Genomic DNA, 17412 nt, shown 5'->3' with positions numbered 1-17412 from the left:
CCAACCCCAACCCCAACCCCAACCCCAACCCCAACCCCAACCCCAACCCCAACCCCAACCCCAACCCCAACCCCAACCCCAACCCCAACCCCAACCCCTTGGCCGGCCTATAAAGCCTCTTGCTAGAGGCCACTGGTTATAAATTATTGATGCTGCTGCTGTTGCTCCGCGCAGGCTGCTCGCAGGCCCTCTTCTGCTCGGAGGAGGCACCCCTCCCCCTCACCGACTGCAAGCCCCTCATGCTCGACGGAGTATCCTACTCCTCGACTTCCGCCCTCACTTCGGTGTCCGCCCTGGCCCTCGTCCAGACCCTTTGCTCTTCGGTCAACTTGGCAGTTAGCCCCACCGCTACGAACACCGTGCTTAACGCCGGCGGTTCGGTGCTCAGCAAGGCCTGCTACGTCCAGACCACCGAGAAAGAACTACGGCTCATCGATCCGACCACCCATAACTCCGAGGCAGTGGTTCAGACCTTCTCCAAGGAGCAACGTTGGTCTCAGCTTGTGTACACCCCTCTCGGAAAGCTTGTCGCCTACGGTCCTTACGACCAGTTGTATGAAAAAACCCTCACGACCTTTACCAGCACGGCTACTGACTTTATCATCGGGCCGACCACAGTAACGACCACCACCATCCTGAGCAACAGCCCGCACAGCTTGACTTTCGACGCCTCAACCGGTGCCCTCTCACTCGTCTCCTCGGGACAAACCCTGGCCCTCAACGCCGCCGGGACCTCCGGCAGTTACGAGTTCAGGCTGTTCCTGAACGGCAGTTACGCGGTCTATAACACCCAAACCAAGGCCAACGCATACTTCAACCCCTACAACACTTACTACTACCCTGCCCGCCTGCAGCTGTCGGCGGCAGGAGTGCTGACCGTTACCGATAATGCGGGCACTATGGTCAACGCCACATACCCCTGCATGATCTCGGGCTCGTCAGGCTCGTATGTCGCTGGCACCTGCACAGCTCTGACCTGCACCGCGCCTTGTGCTACCTGCATGAACGCAGTGACAACCTGTCTGACCTGCATCACCGGGGCGACTCTCAACACAGTCACCTCCACCTGCGAGTGCAACACGGGGACCTACTTCGACTCCGGCACCAGCACCTGCACGGCCTGCCCGGCCGGTTGCTACGAGTGCAGCTCAGCGACAGTCTGTTCAAGCTGTCTAAATGGATTTTACTTCCTGTCAGGAACCTGCAGCGCGGCCACCACGAGCTTCGTGAACGCCAATGGAAGCATTTCATCGTACCGGCTGCGGCACTACCAGCTGGAGCTGAACTACACTACAGATGTGTACTTTTCGGAGCTGAGCAGCCCCTACGTGATCTATTTCCAGGAAGGAGGCGAAGGCCACAACTTCACGATGCCGCTGCTGTCAAGCGAGGCGTACTAAAAGAGCAGGCTGCTCCGCACCATCGTCCCTTCCAATGGCACGCTCTGCATACACTCTCAGAACCTGCGCAACGTGACCACCATCACCTCGGGTGGCACCACAACCACGACCACAACGGACTATTTCTTCGGCAGCTTGTGCGTGGCAGTCGGCGGAGGCGCAGGCGCAGCCGGCGTCGGGGCTTCCCCCGGTGCCTCCCTGACGCAGGGCTACAACAAGTACTCGCTAACGGACGCAAACTTCCAGTGGTGGCTGGTGGGATGCACTATTTCAATAACCTCGATCTTCATCGCGCTGTATTACTACCGGCTGGAGCTGGTGCAGCTACAGACGACGTTCGTGTACTTCATCCAGATCCTGTTCTTCGTGGGGCTAAGTCAGCGGGCCTACCTAACCTCTGTGCAGAACCTGCTCAGCGGGTTCGCCTTCGCCAATATCTACTTCTTCCCGAACTTCTTCTATCTGGCCAACGAGGTGGCCACCTCGGTCTTCAACAAGAACTTTGAGCTGCTGGACGGCTCCAGCTACATCTACGCGGCGGGGCCCTCCATCTCCGCCCTGCTGGTGCTGCTGCTCACCTTCCTGATCCTCTTCGCCCTGGAGAAGATCGCCCCCCTGCGCGAGTACAAGCGACTCATCTTCTCCAGCTCGACTCTGATCCGCGGCAAGTACGTGCTGCTGTTCCTGCTCTCGCTGCTGCAGATGAACATCTTCTATTTCAGCGTGATCGCCCTGGTCGACTTCAGCAGGGCCGCGGTCAAGACTGACTTCCTCCGGACTAACGCCATCTTCGCGGGCATTGGGGTGGGGCTGGTCTGTCTGTCCATCATCTTTGTGCTGGCCTACAACATCTACACCAACTGCTACACCCCCGACTCCGAGAAGTTCTCGGTCAAGGTGGACTTTGACTGGGCCTGCTCGGTGTTCTCGACGGTCGAGTCTCTGCGCACGATCATCATCGCCACCCTGCTGGCTACCCTCTACTAGCACGACACCAAGGCCTTCATCATCCTGGTCGAGGCCATCTACAGCATCTGGGTGATCGTGGTGGCCCATCACTGGAAGTACAAGATCTGGATCGGCCTGCACCAGGGGCTCGCGATCGCCACGCTGTGTGTGCTACTATTCGTGCAGGGCACTGTGGCAGCAGTACCCCTGATCGTAACCGACGCGACCATCTTCATCCTGTTCACCTGGCACTACGACCCTGCCAACAACGACGAGCGCAGCCTGAAGATCATCGACGTGGATAAAGAATGATCAGCCAACGCTTAATTTCATATGGGATCGAGGGAATTGTAATAATAGAGAGGACTGCGATTGCCCTGGCGACTAGCTCATCGAGCTTATTCCCTTAATTAACTAGCTCTTCCGCTGGATCGAGTCGACCATCCTTCGGGACCTCAAATCTAAGTTGCTTTAAGCCGATACTGCTGAAAAGGACTACGATCAGACAGTATTCGGTTAGGACCTTAACAAGATCGATCTTACGTTACTATGGAATCAGTAGGTTAAAAATCGGTCCTCAGGAGAGCCGTATACTGAATTAGTCAGGCTTCTGAAAACACAGCAGCTCTCTTATGCGAAGGACTGGGTCAGAACTCGAGACCCTTAGGTGCATGGGGAATGAACACAACAACTTGCTTCTCTCGGTTTGTAACTGGAGAAGAAAATTTTCCGAAGCTGGAATAAAGCCAAAAAGGTTAGTGCATCAGCATCTAACGATCTGGCTTCGAGCCAGGAATCAAGTTTCCATAAAAATGGTGCGGGATGTAGTCAATGTTCCGAAATAAAAACCCCTGAGACATCATCATCATCTTTTTTATTTACTATCCGAAACGTATACATAATTTGTTAGTCTTATTTAGAAAGGAAATAAATGTCATTAGCCCCTCACAGAGTGATAGAGTCGCGTCGGGCGATGGGCTGCAAAGAGCACGGGCTATCGTCGCGGGAGGCCTGCAGAGACGCTTCGACGTAGCGATACTCACACAAGACCCAGCTGCCACGAGCGGGCTCTAGTAACTACTCGTATATCTCATCGAAATGCAGGGAGCTCTGTGTGTTTTTCGAAGGAATTGTAGATCGATTAGGTGCGAAGTGGTACAGGAAGGCAGCGGCCCTGCGCTTGGGCGCTGGGTCGCTTGAGTGCTCGTTCCAGATGCGGATGAACTCTGATACGCTTTCCAGGCTAAGGGATTCGTTCAGCCTGGCATACGTCATGCCTGTGATCGACTCTTTGTAGGGCTTCAGGAAATAATAAACCTGGCCGACGCAGGGCCTCCTCTCGGCCGAGGGCTCGAGCATGACTCTCAGCAATCGAGCCAGCTCCTTGGAGTAGTTTTCATCAAAAAGACTGAGCCGGAATTAGAGTACTTGCTGCTTCACTTCATGCCTTTTAAAGTCTATCAATTCGGATGAGGGCAGCAGAGTGCCAATCTAGAGCAGACAAAGGCCAATGCAATATGTCTCACATATCGCTGGGTCAAGCGCAGGCGTGAAGTTCTTCTCCTTGAGGGCGAGCATCTCTTCAGGCGAGAGCAAGCAGTCCCGGTAATCCCCTTACAACGCCCTTTTGAAGCTGGACTGAATAGAAGGCAAGCTGAACTGGCCGACTATCTTGGCGTGGCCCTGCTCATTGATCAGAACATTACGGAGACTGCTACAAAAGACCTTCTGGTGAAGGGACTGCCCGATGACTGAGCTCTTGAGCATGGCCAGTGCCAGGTAGAGCAGTTACTGCTAGTCGAAGGGCTCCGAGACGGCTTGCCGGTGGGCCACCTCTTTGTCCAGGGTGTACCAGTAGCTGGGGAAGAGCAGCTTCAGTTCTGAGGATGTTGAGCAGACTGATCCTTATTTGTATTATTGTGAAATAGGCAGCATGACATTTTAACAGTCCAGCCCCATACAGGCTTTTTTCCTGGCCTCCCATGCGCTGATTTCAGCAGGGTCCGCATAGACGCTCACCTGGATTCCGTCGCGCAGTTTGGCAACAGACCCAAAGTACCCGTGCTAACACTGCTCGACCCGCGGGGCTTAGCTACCCATCAATTATTGTAAAGTTCATGTATGTCCGGTTTAAATAGGCTGTTATTTTTTTATTCAGAAGAATAAGCTTCACACGTACATGTCGGCCTCGAGGTCGGAGAGCTAGAGTCTGCCGCCCGCGGCTGGGTGGAACTTCAGGTCGCCTGTCAGCCGGAACTTGGCCTCAGGCTAATCGCCATCCTGGCACAAGCTGTACTTGCGGACGGGCTTCTTGCATCTGCGTCTGACCACCAGCGGCCGGAGGAACCTATTCGATTCGTTCACGTGCCAGGACCAGTCGATCATCGCCTCCTTCGATTTCAGCATCACTGGATGGCGGAATTATTATGTGTCATCTGGCGATTTCCCAAAATTTAAAAGCCGACTGGTTCTCTCCATCGGATCACAAACCATTCTGTAGTTGTACTTGATCTTGAAGCTTGGCTGTTTGGCTTCAGCTTACTTACTGCTCAGATTACCATGTTCTTTGACAATTTGCTCGAGGCCGATTTCTTTACCAGAAATTGCATTAGGCGGATCTGGCTAAGCCGCCTGTCCTTGTTTGTTTGAGTCTGGCTTGCTTCTGCCCCCATCCTAGATTGATGGTTCTGTGCGGGTATGGTGGGCATTATCGGTGCTTAAAACAGTTCGGCTATTAATGCTGTGCTGTTCTGTGACCAGAATGTTAGAACCTTTGGGCCCAGACTGTAGTTAGATCTGACAGTCCTTGATTTTGCTTCTTTATTGCTTTTATATAGAGTGCCTTCCTTGTCCAGTTAGCTAATCTTCCTTACATGTGCTTTATTGTTGCCTGCTATTGCTATGCATCCGCTATTCGGAGTCCTTAATACCTCCTTCTTCTAGTTGCCTACTTTGGGACAGGGAGGCACAGGGCGAGGCACCATCTTTTTAATCCACCTTTTCGACTCCAAACTATTATCTTGCAGGGCGAGGCTATTATTTCTCAATTTGCTGGTGCGAGTCACTCCTGCTCTAAATTCCTTCCGGTGAACTTGGCTGACTGATTCGTAAATCTGTATCCACCTTTGGCCACATCGAGTTCTCGTCATTCATTTCTTGCTGTATTTATTTCGCTAGATCTTTATGAGGTTAGCTTGCTCGATCAGAGAGAAGAGGAATGCCTGGCTAGGCAGATCGGTCCGACTGCTTCCTGATGGACGGCAGTGACTCATCTTCTGATCGAAGAGGGCTGAAGTCGATCTGCTGCTACGTCAGGCATCTTTGTAACTCTTTTTAGTTTGCTGGGGACTGCCGCTCGATAAGTTGCTCTTGCTGGGATAGTTGATGCAGTGAAGTTATATGGCTGAACTAGCTTTCTTGCTCAGCTATCTCATTCTTCACTGCAAGTTAAGATCGTCCTTCCACCTCTTGTTAAAATGCGTTGCAGTGTTGCTGCTATTCTTGGTGTGATTGTGTCTAGTACTGCGGCTGTGTATTCTAGCGCTGCACTACTTCTCTATTCTAGACTGCATGTAGCAGTGATGCCTCAGCGGCATCACCACAGTCCTTCTGGCCCTCTCTTCGATCGGGGCATTATACTTTCTAGCCCATTTGGAGAAGCTACAGTTTATTTGGGGCTGACTGCTTTTGGCAGGCTACTAATGATGATTTCTTTCCGATTAAAATTACAACTACTCTTCCTTGAGGAAATCTTAAGCAAAATCAGCCGAGTTATTGCTTTAAGTCAGCCGTCCAGATTGTTCTTCTTCTTTTTCACTGAATTATTTTCCATTCTGCTTGTTTTGGTTAACATCCGCAGCCTCTTCGTTGTTTTCTTACTTAGTAAAATGTTCGGCAAGCTGTTGTTTTAAACTGGCTTAAAGCTACTGTTTGTTCACTTTGTTTATCGGCTCCGTCGTGAAATCAGGTTTGATAAGGCTCAAGCTGCTTTGCTCTTCGAGGCTACAAGGCCAGTCCGCTGAATCAGCAGGCTGTCTGCTAGCCTCCTTCCCTTTGATAAACAACGGCTTTTCCTTTTAGCCCAGTCCTAATTAATTCCTTGCATCGACTGCGCACAACAAGGATAATGCCGGCTCCGTAACTGCAGCTTCACCAATTTCGATCTACCTTTCATTGGGGAGGGGGGTTGCTGGATTGCGCATGACCGCAGGAAATTTCATTTCGATCCGTTTTATACAGTGATTGCTGCAAATGTCGATGGTTGAAGAGCAAGGTGCTAAGGAAGGCTCGCCAGGGCAGTGCTTGTCCGAGGGGTCCGGCGGCATAGGAGAGGCAGCAACCATGCGGCTGATGGGCGTCAAAGCTTGAAGTCGATTTCGAGGGGATGTGATGCTCTTGGGCAAGAGAATCTAAGAAGCCCCCGATTTAGCGAGGTTCCTAATTTTTTCGTTAAGCGTGAACTTCCCCCTTTACAACTTAGAATCTCTGAGGCGGTCGGTAGAAAGCACCTGCTTGAGCCCACGCTTTTTCCTTCTGACCATCCTCAAATACTCCAGCTCAAACGACAAGGACTCTTTCTAAAGGTCGGGCTTCTGAGACATGAAAATCTTGGGCTGGTAGACGATTGGCAGGTAGTGCACTTTTTCGGTGATGAAGTAGATGGTTTCTGCCATGCGCAGCTTCATGTACTTCCGGGATATCTGCCGAAGCCCCTGCTCCAGCACCCTCACTTGCTTATGAGTGGCCATGAGGTCGATGATCTCACGGTTGGCCTGTTCTTCGAGAGTGGCGATGATGGACAGGAACTCAATGAGCTTTCGCTTCTGGATGAGCCTCTGCCTGCACAGGAAGGAGTCGAACGCCTTGATGGCCTCGCTGTGCTCAAACTCGTCCAGGGGCGAGGGAGTGTCTTCCTCCCACTCCTCGAGCACCTCAGAGTAGTGCCTGTATTGACTAAACCCAAGCCTATCGTTAATCGAAACGGATAGAAATCCAAGCAGATTGGCAAACTGCCCTTTGCAGCGCCTGTCGTAGAGGGGCTGCCAGATATTGCGGCTGGCCCTGCCCGTGTAGCCAGCCTCGCTTGTGTGATGCAGCACAAAGCCCAGGCTCTCTTCCGGCAGCAAATAGACCCGCAGACTGTGGTGGGCAGTGCTCTTCTTAAGCCTGCCCTCGAACAGCAGCAGTTTAGAGCAGTCACAGCAAAACTCGTCCAGCTCGTGACACTTGTTGTAGGCCTAGGTCCTGTGCTCTCTGCTCCACTATTCCATATTACTTTTCTGATTTCTAAAACTGATCACAATTGAACCGGAACGAAATGGCGTATCAATATGTCATCTGCGTCAGCATTTGCGCCGGTTGCGGAGCTCGGCCAGCAGGCTGTCGATGCGGTCGACCTCCAGCTTGCACTCCGTCTTCAGCCCGCTGCGGGCCATGTCCATCCCCATCGCCAGCTTCTTCTCCTCCTTCTTGCGCTCCTCCTGGCAGACCACCTGCTGTTCCAGCTCGCTGATCTTGTCCAGGTATGACTTGATGACTGTGGCCGACTTCTACAGCTGCAGCTGCTGGTCCTCTAGCTTGATCTGCTGCTTTCTGGTGAGCAAGATACTTGCACTACAGCCGAATGGCCCCTTCCGCGCGTTTTAGGCTGTCCTCGTTGGCCAGGTGCTCGTTCACGGCTGATTTCAGTTCCCGCTCGCGCTTGCGGGCCTCGGCCAGCTCCTTCTGCGAGGAGAGTTTGGCGTCCTTCGCGTCCCTCTGTTCGATCTGCCGCTCCATGCGCTCTTTCTCCATCGCGTTTTCGAGCTGCTTGAGAAGCTGCGTCATTTCAAGTTCGGTGTTCTTCTGAGAATCGACCAGCCTTTCCAGCTCCTCGATTTACCCCTTGGCCGAGCTCAGCTCCTTGGTGGAACGAGCCAACTCTTCCTCTAAGTTGCATTTCTGCTTTTCAAGCACGGCGTCTTTTTCGGCCGCTTCGGCCAGAGCCTTGCCGAGCCGGTTGCGCTCACAGGTAAGCGAGGAATTTTCCACCTTAAGAGAGTGAATTTTTTCGTCGTTTTCACGAGCGAGGGCAACACGCTCTTCCTCGTTAAAACGGAGGGAGGCCTGCAGCCGCTCCTCGCGGTTAAGGACGCGGTCCAGTTCGCTGCGCAGTTAGATCTGTTGCTCCCACAACTTTTTGTTTTCTCCTTTTAGGTTCTCGCGCTCAATGCGCCGGAGGGCCTCGGCCTGGTCATCCCGTTCCTTCCGCAGGCGGTCCAGCTCAAATCGATCCTTCTGGTTGGCAGTCAGCAGTTCTTCGTATCTGAGCTTGTAGTCCCGAAGACAGTCGACCTCTGCAGCCAGCCGAGATGCCTCGGCCCTGCAGGCCTCGAGGTGCTCCTCATTGGCCTCGAAGTCCCTCTTGAGAGTTTCGACGTTGATCCGTTGCTCCCGCAGCCGGTTGATGTTGTGTTCATCCATCGAGATGTCGCGCAGCTATGCCTGCCGCAGCTCTTCTTCGTTGGTGTCCGACCCGCAGCCCCGGTTGCACGAGCTATAGACCGACCGGATCTCCCGCTCGATCCGCCGGATATCGCTCCTCGGGCTTGAGTGCATAAATAATTTTTATGTATCTAGCGCTTTACCAGATTCTTTTTGCGGCCTTAAGGCAATAATAACCTGCAAATGGTCCTCGAAAAGGCACGAGCGAAAACCTTTCGAATCTTTACAAGGATTTAAATTAACTTGGAATTTGACAAACCACTTAAATTTAAAGCAGAAGTTATAAAAATATATGCCAGTAACGCCAGTTCAAAAGAGCAGGCCGAGCGTGCAGCTTGATTTTGGGCTGATCAAAAAGGAGAAGGAGCAGAGGCAGAGCAGGGCCAGCATCTTCGGGCAAATGACTGTCCAGCCCTGCGTGCAGGCGCTATCGAGGAACTGTACTAATTGCAGGACAAACTGGGAGAAGGGTGCAGCGGGGTGGTCCACAAATGCATGGAGAGGCGGACCGGCCGGAATTGCTGCCTCAAGACAGTACAGTCTCGGGACGATTAAATGGTCAAGGCCGGCATACGGACTTTCAACAATCTTGCAAGGCTGCACCATCCCACCATCGTCAAGGCCAAGAAGCTGCTGATCAATGAGCCCAGGGGCTGTCTCTACACGGTGCTTGAGTACCTGCCTGGGTTTGTCTCGCTTGCTGAGCTCGGTGCTCGAGGGGTGGCTGAGAGCCAGGCCAGGGAGGTCGTGGGGCAACTCCTGCAGGCCTGCGAGTATATGCACCGTAAGGGCGTGTGCCATAGGGATCTCAAGCCCGAGAACGTCATGGTCCACCCCATAACCTCGCAAGTCAAGCTGATCGACTTCGGGATAAGCAAGGCTTTCACCCCTTGCTCGAGGGCCATGTGGACCTGCACTGGGACACTGGCCTACCAAGCGCCCGAGCTGCTGAGCGGGGCCGGCTATGACGAGCTCGTGGATCTGTGGGGAATCGGGGTGATCATGTACGAGCTTCTAGCCGGCTACAATCCTTTTCTCAAGGAGTACCAGGCCGAGACCTTTGAGGCGATCAAATAGGAGGAGCCTGACTGTTCTGCGCTGGGGGAGGTGGCTGCTAATCTGGTGAGACGGCTGCTTAAGAAAGATCCGAAGCAGAGGATCACTGCCAGTCAGGCAGGCCTGCACCCGTGGCTCTCATCTGGCACATGGGCCATGACCCGCAGCCAGAGCCACACCCGCCAGCAGACCTACGAAGCCTCACAATCAGTCCTGCAAACAGATCACGCAGGCGGCTAGCCGGGCTAGATCCTGCAGCTATGCAGCATGCTGCAGGAGGAACTGTTCTCCGAGCTGGCGACGAAGTGGTCCATTCGGACCATCTCATAAGATATCAAATGAAAGGCAAATAAATATAGTAATCAGGTTTATTGCATGCCCGTGCTGGCTAACACTCCCTATGTCAACTTCTGCCATCCTCGCTCCCCCCACAGGGCCATGCCTTCTGTCGTCAGGGTCGGCGGGGACCTGCAGTTCCGGCAGGGGGACCTGCTCGGGCAGGGTTCGTTCAGCCAGGTGTTCTACGGGCACTGGAGATCCGTCCCTGTCGCGGTCAAGCGCATCGCCCTCGATTCCATCGATAGTATACGAGCCATGCTTCTAGAGAACGAGCTCAAGCTGCTGCTGGAACTGGACCACCCCAACCTTGTCTCCTGCCTCGACGTCAGCTACACCGCCCGACACTGCTACATCGTCACCGAGTTGTGCAGAGATGGCACGCTTTAGCATTTGGTGGGCGGCAGGCCGATGGACCTCGAGTTATTGCTACATGTGTTCGGACAGGTTGTGGAAGGGTATTGCTATATGGCGAAAAAAGGTGTAGTCCACAGAGACATAAAGCCTCAGAACATCCTCCTCGATGGGCAGGATTGCAAGATCGCGGACTTCGGATTCGCAGTCGGTTACGGGCAGCTGTACGATCAAGCCATCCGGGTAGGCACTGCGAATTATATGGCTCCAGAGACTTTCCACCATAACCACTTCGACGAGAAGAGTGATGTCTGGGCGATTGGAATGTCCATGCTGCACTGTGTGCTGGGAAGGGTGCCCTTCTCCACCCCGTAAGACTACGGCCCTGAGGGCAATCTTGACGAATTGGTGTTCGACCCCTTCGCGCAGGGGCTCATCGAGGACTGCCTGCAGTGGGACCCGCAGTGCAGGCCCACAGCCGCATAGCTTCTTATCGCTATTAAAAGGACTAAAGAGGAGGTTTAGATAACAAAGCAAAAGAGATCTTTTCTTGTCTGCAAAGAGCGTAAGAAAAAACCGGCTTGCAAGAATAAACCTAAGGAAAGTGCTTTGACCTTCGGAGATTAGAGAGAGTAGATAAACAACTCAGCTTCATTCGAAGGATCGGTTGAAGAATCAAGACAATCATACCAACCTCTGCTTATAAAAAAGCAGAATTTGTGGAGCCTTTCAAAAATGACACAGTCTCCAAACAAGCCTTACCAAGACCACCCCAAATCCAAATCGCCCTTGCATCATACTCGAACCAGAAAATACTAACCTTCTCCGCACTTCCATGACGAACAGCATCAGACCTATCGCAAGGTCCAGAACAGTCATGGAAAGATCTAAAATATGTGCCACCATGTTTCTCCTCCTCATGTGAATTGCAGGCCCATCCATCAGCAGTCCAGTTTCGACTCGGAATCCCAGAGTTTATCAGAACAACATTTTGAGCAAACCATCCGGACCTGTCAATGCGGTGGCAAGGAGAAGCGTGTGATGAGGTCTCCTCCTTGCCACCACCAATATCCTTCTGAGGAGGAGGAATATATGCACCAAACCGTCAAGGGCTTTCACGCTTAGCCAGGACCAGAAGATGATATCGCGAAACTCGCGTATCGAATCAGAGAAATTATTCGTGCTCTCGAGCAGGAGGAGCTGGGGTTGGAACAACGGTGCAACACAGTTCTTGTGCCTCTTCTCTCGGCCTGTGTCAAGACCCTCCCTTACAGTGTCTCAAAGGATTAGCTCCAAACTCAAGCTCAAAACCTTGAGCGCGAGTTTTAAATTAAAAGCCAGCCAGTCGAGGTGCTCCTCTCAAGACTAGATGAACTCACTACCCAGCCAATGCCGGGCCCGCTAAAGGCCAGTCTAGAAGACATCCTGAGCAGAGGCTCTTACCTGGTGGGGTTCATCGGCTGACCAGATTAATACTTGAGAGCAAATGAACTTGATATTATTGACACATGCTTAGTTTCATGAGCAGACCCAAGAAAGACAAGAAGATAGAGTGGGCCGAGAGTGAGAGGCTGTCCGTCTGTGCAGGGGAAATGCAGGGCTGGCGAATTGCCATGGAGGATACCAAGATCCTTGAGGTCTGCAGCGAGCCCTCCCTCCTGGGAATCTTTGACGGCCATGGGGGTGACTGCCTCACCAGGTGACCTCGTTAGCAAAGCCGTCAGCAGGGCTTTCCCCGTCTTATTCCGCAGAGAACTTTCAGCGTCATGTGGAATCGCGGCCTGCCTTACAAAGGTGTTCCACCAGCTGGATGATTATCTCGCCTAGGAGTTCGACTGCATGACAAAGAGGAACTCGATGATCGGCACGACTGCCAATGTCGTCGTCATCGACGGTGATAAACTATACTGCGCCAATGTGGGAGACTCTCGGGCGGTGCTGTCCAAAAAAGGCAGGGTTATCCCGCTGTCAAAGGACCATCGCCCGTATGACGAGGACTAGCGGGTCAGGATTGAGGCTGCAGGCGGAAGGGTCTGCAATGGGCGAGTGGACGGATGTCTGGCGATGAGCCGAGCGATCGGGGACTTCCATTTCAAGCAAGACACCTCTTTGCCTCCTTAAAGACAGAAGGTTATCAGCTCACCTGATATTTTCTAGTATCAACTGACCGGCGAGGAGGACTTTTTGCTGATGGGGTGCGATGGGATCTGGGAGCTTTGCGAGGATGACTGTCAGGCGATGGTGGACTTTGTGGGCAGCCTGAGAGAGGGCAGAGGCATAAAGGAGGTAGTGGGGGCAGTGATGGACGCCTGTCTGGCCCCCGAACTGCAATAAAACGGGTGTGACAACATGACGGCAATCCTCAGCTACTTCAAGTGACCGTAAAGATGCATCATATTTTATCTGATCACCTAATATATGCAGCTATGGCCCTATGATTAGATCTGTTCGATCTAAACAGTCATAAACAAGTAAAGGCCTCCTTTATGCGAATTCATGATATCTCGATCTGGTTTAATTCATGGCTGAAGACAGGATCAAGAAGGACGACATGAACTAGAGATACGAACTGCTGTCCTGGATCGGCAGGGGCACCTACGGGACCGTGTTCAAGGCCCGCTGCAAGCAGACCGGACAGCTGTTTGCCCTCAAGAAGTACGACCAGAAGAACCGCAAAATCATCGAAGACGGGTTCTCGATCACCTCCCTGCGGGAGATCCGAATCCTTATGTCCCTGCAGCACCCCAACATCATCGAGCTCAAAGAACTCTACCTGACCAAGCCCGGCCGCAGGAACAACATGCGAGGTTCGACTATCCTGGTCTTTGAGTACATGGAGTACGACCTGGCCGGCATCATGAAGAGCCTGGCCGGGTTTGAACTCGCCCACCTTAAGTGTGTCATGAGGCAGATCCTGGTGGCGCTTGAGCATCTGCACAGTAAGGGCTTTGCTCACCGCGACCTGAAAAGCGCCAATATCCTTATGAACCTTTCAGGGGAGGTCAAACTTGGTGATTTCGGGCTGGCCAAGCAGATCAAGGAGCGAGGCCCGCATACGCCTAAGGTGGTAACGCTTTGGTACCGGGCGCCTGAATTGCTGTTTCAAACTGACAGGTACACGGAGAAAGTGGATGTATGGTCAGCGGGCTGTATCTTCGTGGAGCTCTACAACCAAAAACCCTACTTTAATGGCGAGAATTAGTACCGGCAGGCCCAGATGATTTTCGAGGTCTGTGGCGACCCGGCGACCAATGGCTGGAAGCCGACCTATCAAAAAGAACAGCTGTATCAAGACATCATGCCCAAGCAGAGCCTTCCTAACCGACTTCATGAAGAACTTACAAAGAACTTCCCGAAGATGCCGCCCTCTATGCTCGACCTCATTGAGGGCATGCTCCAGATCAATCCTGAAACCAGAATCTCAGCAGCTCAGGCCCTTAGCCACCCCTTTTTCCATGAAAAGCCACTGCCCAGTCGAAAAGAAGAGCTACCTCACTTCTCAAGCGATATGCACGAATAGCCCTAGAAGAAATTTGAGCGCAGCCAGCAGCAAGAGAAGTACATGGAAAGTCGGTATAACTACAATCGGCCTATCGATAGCCGCGGCTACCGGGACTTTGCAGAGCAGAAGGAACAGCGCCCTCGGGAGGGGGAAGAGCAGTATAAACGAGGGAGATAGGACCAGACGCAGTGGAGGCGTGAGGAGGTTCGACTGCGAGGAGAAGGATAGCGCAGACCTCCTCCCCGGCCCTGGTAAAAAGAATTTCCTCCAGACCGCCACCGAGAACCTTATCGCGACACTTAACGGGATTATAAGCGTGCGATCAGCCACCAGTCGAGTCAGTCAACTTAGCAAAGAGACAGAAATGTGCCACAGGCCAACAGACACATATATGGACTCGGACCCTCAAGGTAAAGGATTGGCAGACACCCCAATTAGGATCGGCCGTAGGATAGAGACGTGGTGGGCAGAGAGGAAAGATAAAGATAGCACCGTGATCATGATCACCACGCCGGTCCGAACCGGATGCCCCTGTACCGGCCTCTTTAGCACAGGGAGTATCGTCCAAGAGAGCCGAGAGATCATTATTACCGTGATCGATCGGCAGTGAATGATTTGAGAGAGCCTGGGCACTACCAAGACAGGATGCAGGAAGATAGGCCTCGGTAGAGAGCGCATCCTGATCGAGAGAGGATGCTCGAGCAGAGGTAGAAGCAGCAAGACCATTAGTCGCGAGATCGAGAGCCTCATCAAATTCGTTAGCCTCGGGAGCGTTAGCCTTATTAACCGCGTGAGCAAAGGATGCCTGAACTGAGAATGCGACCGTAACCTTTTCGAGATTACCGTGATTCGAGGGAGCCCAGAAACCCCCGTGAGTTCTATGATTTCAGGCCGCCCCGCTAAAACAACCGGAATTTCTAACGAGATTAGACACGCCCAAGACCTTATGATACCTACCAGCGAGGGTAGCCCTACCCGAACCCACCTCGCCCCGACCGTCAGGACTACCCCCACTATAAGCGTAACTCTTATTCTCCCCACCGCCGATAAGACCAGCGAGGCAGGCCCCAGGGTCGAGAGCGTTACAGCAACAAGGATCACGAGCCCGAGTAGGGCGAGATCATAAAGCCGAGGCCAGTGAATTGAGCATACTCAGAGATCATCGATTTCCAGGGACAGCTCAAGAGATTCGCTGGACCCTTTGAGCCCCTTGTTGTATTGCTGGAGGAACTGCAGGTACTCCACCCGCGTCCTGCCCAGAGTTGTTGAGTCCACCGCCCTGGCAGGCTTGGTTGTGCTCTGGTGGATGACCTTCCCGCTGGATACTCTTCTCAGGCCGGCTGCCTTTTCGTACGGACTGTGAACTTGCTTGATGATCTACTTGAACCCCTCAACTTTCCATGAGACTTCCTCCAGAAAGTGACCTACGCTCTGTTGAGGAGGCTTGCTGGGACCGCCTAAGGTTTGCCTTTTGGCCCGTGTGATTGCTGTTTCGGTAGCTGTGAAGGGTCTGGACTTGACGGTCAAAGGGCGTGAGCTTGTGGGCTGGGAACAGGGCTAAGACTACAGCTGGGGATGGGCAGTGATGGCGGTAATCGGCCTGCCTTTTGCGGTGATAGGCCTTGCTTTGGTAGTAGGGGGCCTGCTCTGTTCATCATTGAGAACCGTTCTCTGATGCGAAAATGCTGTGAAAGGACGGGAGCAAGATTTGGCAGAACAGGGTTGTCCGGTCTGAGGTCTCGCCTTTATCTTCGCAACAGACAGGTTTTCGTCTCGTGCTCCTTCAAGATACCTTTTGATAGAAACCGCTTCTCTAGTCCTGCGCTCATACTCAAACTAGGGGTCGAGGCGGATATCGTGGTATATGTTTTTCATGGCGACGTACTTGAGCTCGGCTATTTAGTCGATCACGGTCTTGGTGTGGCACTCGGACAACAGTGGTTACGACAGCTCCAGGAACTCCACCGCCTTATTCCTTTACTTTTTCGGGGGCTCTTCTTCTTTCTTTTGATTGAGCTAGTCCATGTGCTATTGCTTTTAAGCTTCAATCTTACGGGTTACTCGGTGTAATTCTTTATGAGTCAAGACCGACCTCTGCGAACCGTTTAGTTTCACAGCCAGGTCCAGCTTTGCGCAGGTCAGCTTTTTTAGCCCTCGTTCTTTGCAATAAAGCATTAATTATTATCAAAATTAAATACTAAATTTGAATTTACTCACTTATATATTTATTAACCCTTCAGGCCGAGGAATCTGAAGAAGACCCCCATTGGTGTTTGCTGAGGTCCATCTTTTGGGACAGTATTCGCTGGATCCGCTCATACTCGCTCTCCAAAGGCTATTCTGCTTTAGGCTTGGTTGGACTGTCTTTTCTCTATCCTTGATCCTCAACCACATCAATCTCGACCCTTCCACCTGCGATCCGGTAGCTCCCTGATCCGCCGATCCTCGCCCTGCCGATCTCCTTTCTCTCCTCCCCCTGGATCGTGTATTTTCTATGCCACACGGTCAGCGTGCAAGGCATCTTCTCAGTACTAATTCCCCCAGGCCTTTCGAACTGATGGCTGGCCTTACGGATGACGGTCTCATGGTCGAAGCGGATGTCGTCGAGGGTGAAGAGAGGGTTGATGGGTTTGTCATCATCGTCGGTCAGGTTTTCATAGGAAATTAGCTTGACGTGATAGTGCTTTGAAGGCAAGGGTTTTGATGATTTGCATCGCAGTAATGAAACTATGATAGAAAGGTAATTGCAGCCTTCACCGGCATGTCCATCTCTATTATCGACACTCCACTCTTTGATTCCTCTCAGCTACAACTCCTTCTCCAGCAATTATTGCTTGGCTGTCGGCACAAACCCAGAATTTTCGTTATCGCAGAATTACATTTCTTTTTAGAGTTCCAGCGCTTGTTGCTAGGAAAGACTGGGGTCAGGTTCGTTGCAGAGCGGCTGAAGCTGGGCTGGGGAAAAGCCGAGATCATCAAGCAAGTATGAAAGCTGGCTGTTCGTTAGGAAGAACAATTGTTTGAGGAGCGCAGCATGATCTTGACTGTAGGGCAGCCTGCTTAAATACAGGTCCAGTTAATTCCCTGCAAAAAGTGCCAGCACCTTTGCTTCTTTTTCCCCAAACTGTTTGCCCACAAACTCCAAGACATCGACCTTCAACCTCAACCCCACCCCAACCAGCGCCTTGCCCGTCAGCACCGCCCGGTACACCTAACACCTATCACCAGACCCGATCCTTAGTTTAAACTGGCTGACCAACTGAGAGTTCTGAAATAGGCTGAGGACCAGGGGAGAGCAAGGGGGACTGAGCCCTAGCTGAAAAGCCAGGTTGA

General features: G+C 52.5%; 1 protein-coding gene across 1 annotated transcript; it reads left to right on the top strand.

Annotated features, from left to right (window-relative positions):
* Nucleotides 1–12085: 12085 nt before the first annotated feature.
* Nucleotides 12086–13779, top strand: LOC127595072 (cyclin-dependent kinase 9-like). The gene is made up of 3 exons (XM_052056773.1): nt 12086–12214; nt 12735–12863; nt 13138–13779. The coding sequence occupies exons 1-3, from the start codon at nt 12086–12088 to the stop codon at nt 13777–13779; spliced, it is 900 nt and encodes a 299-aa protein (XP_051912733.1).
* The last annotated feature ends 3633 nt before the right edge of the window (nt 13780–17412 follow it).

This window comes from Hippocampus zosterae, unplaced genomic scaffold, assembly GCF_025434085.1.
Source record: "Hippocampus zosterae strain Florida unplaced genomic scaffold, ASM2543408v3 HiC_scaffold_384, whole genome shotgun sequence".
NCBI lineage: Eukaryota > Metazoa > Chordata > Actinopteri > Syngnathiformes > Syngnathidae > Hippocampus > Hippocampus zosterae.
The sequence above is the reverse complement of the archived record's forward strand: the minus strand, read 5'-3'. Positions and strand labels throughout refer to the sequence as shown.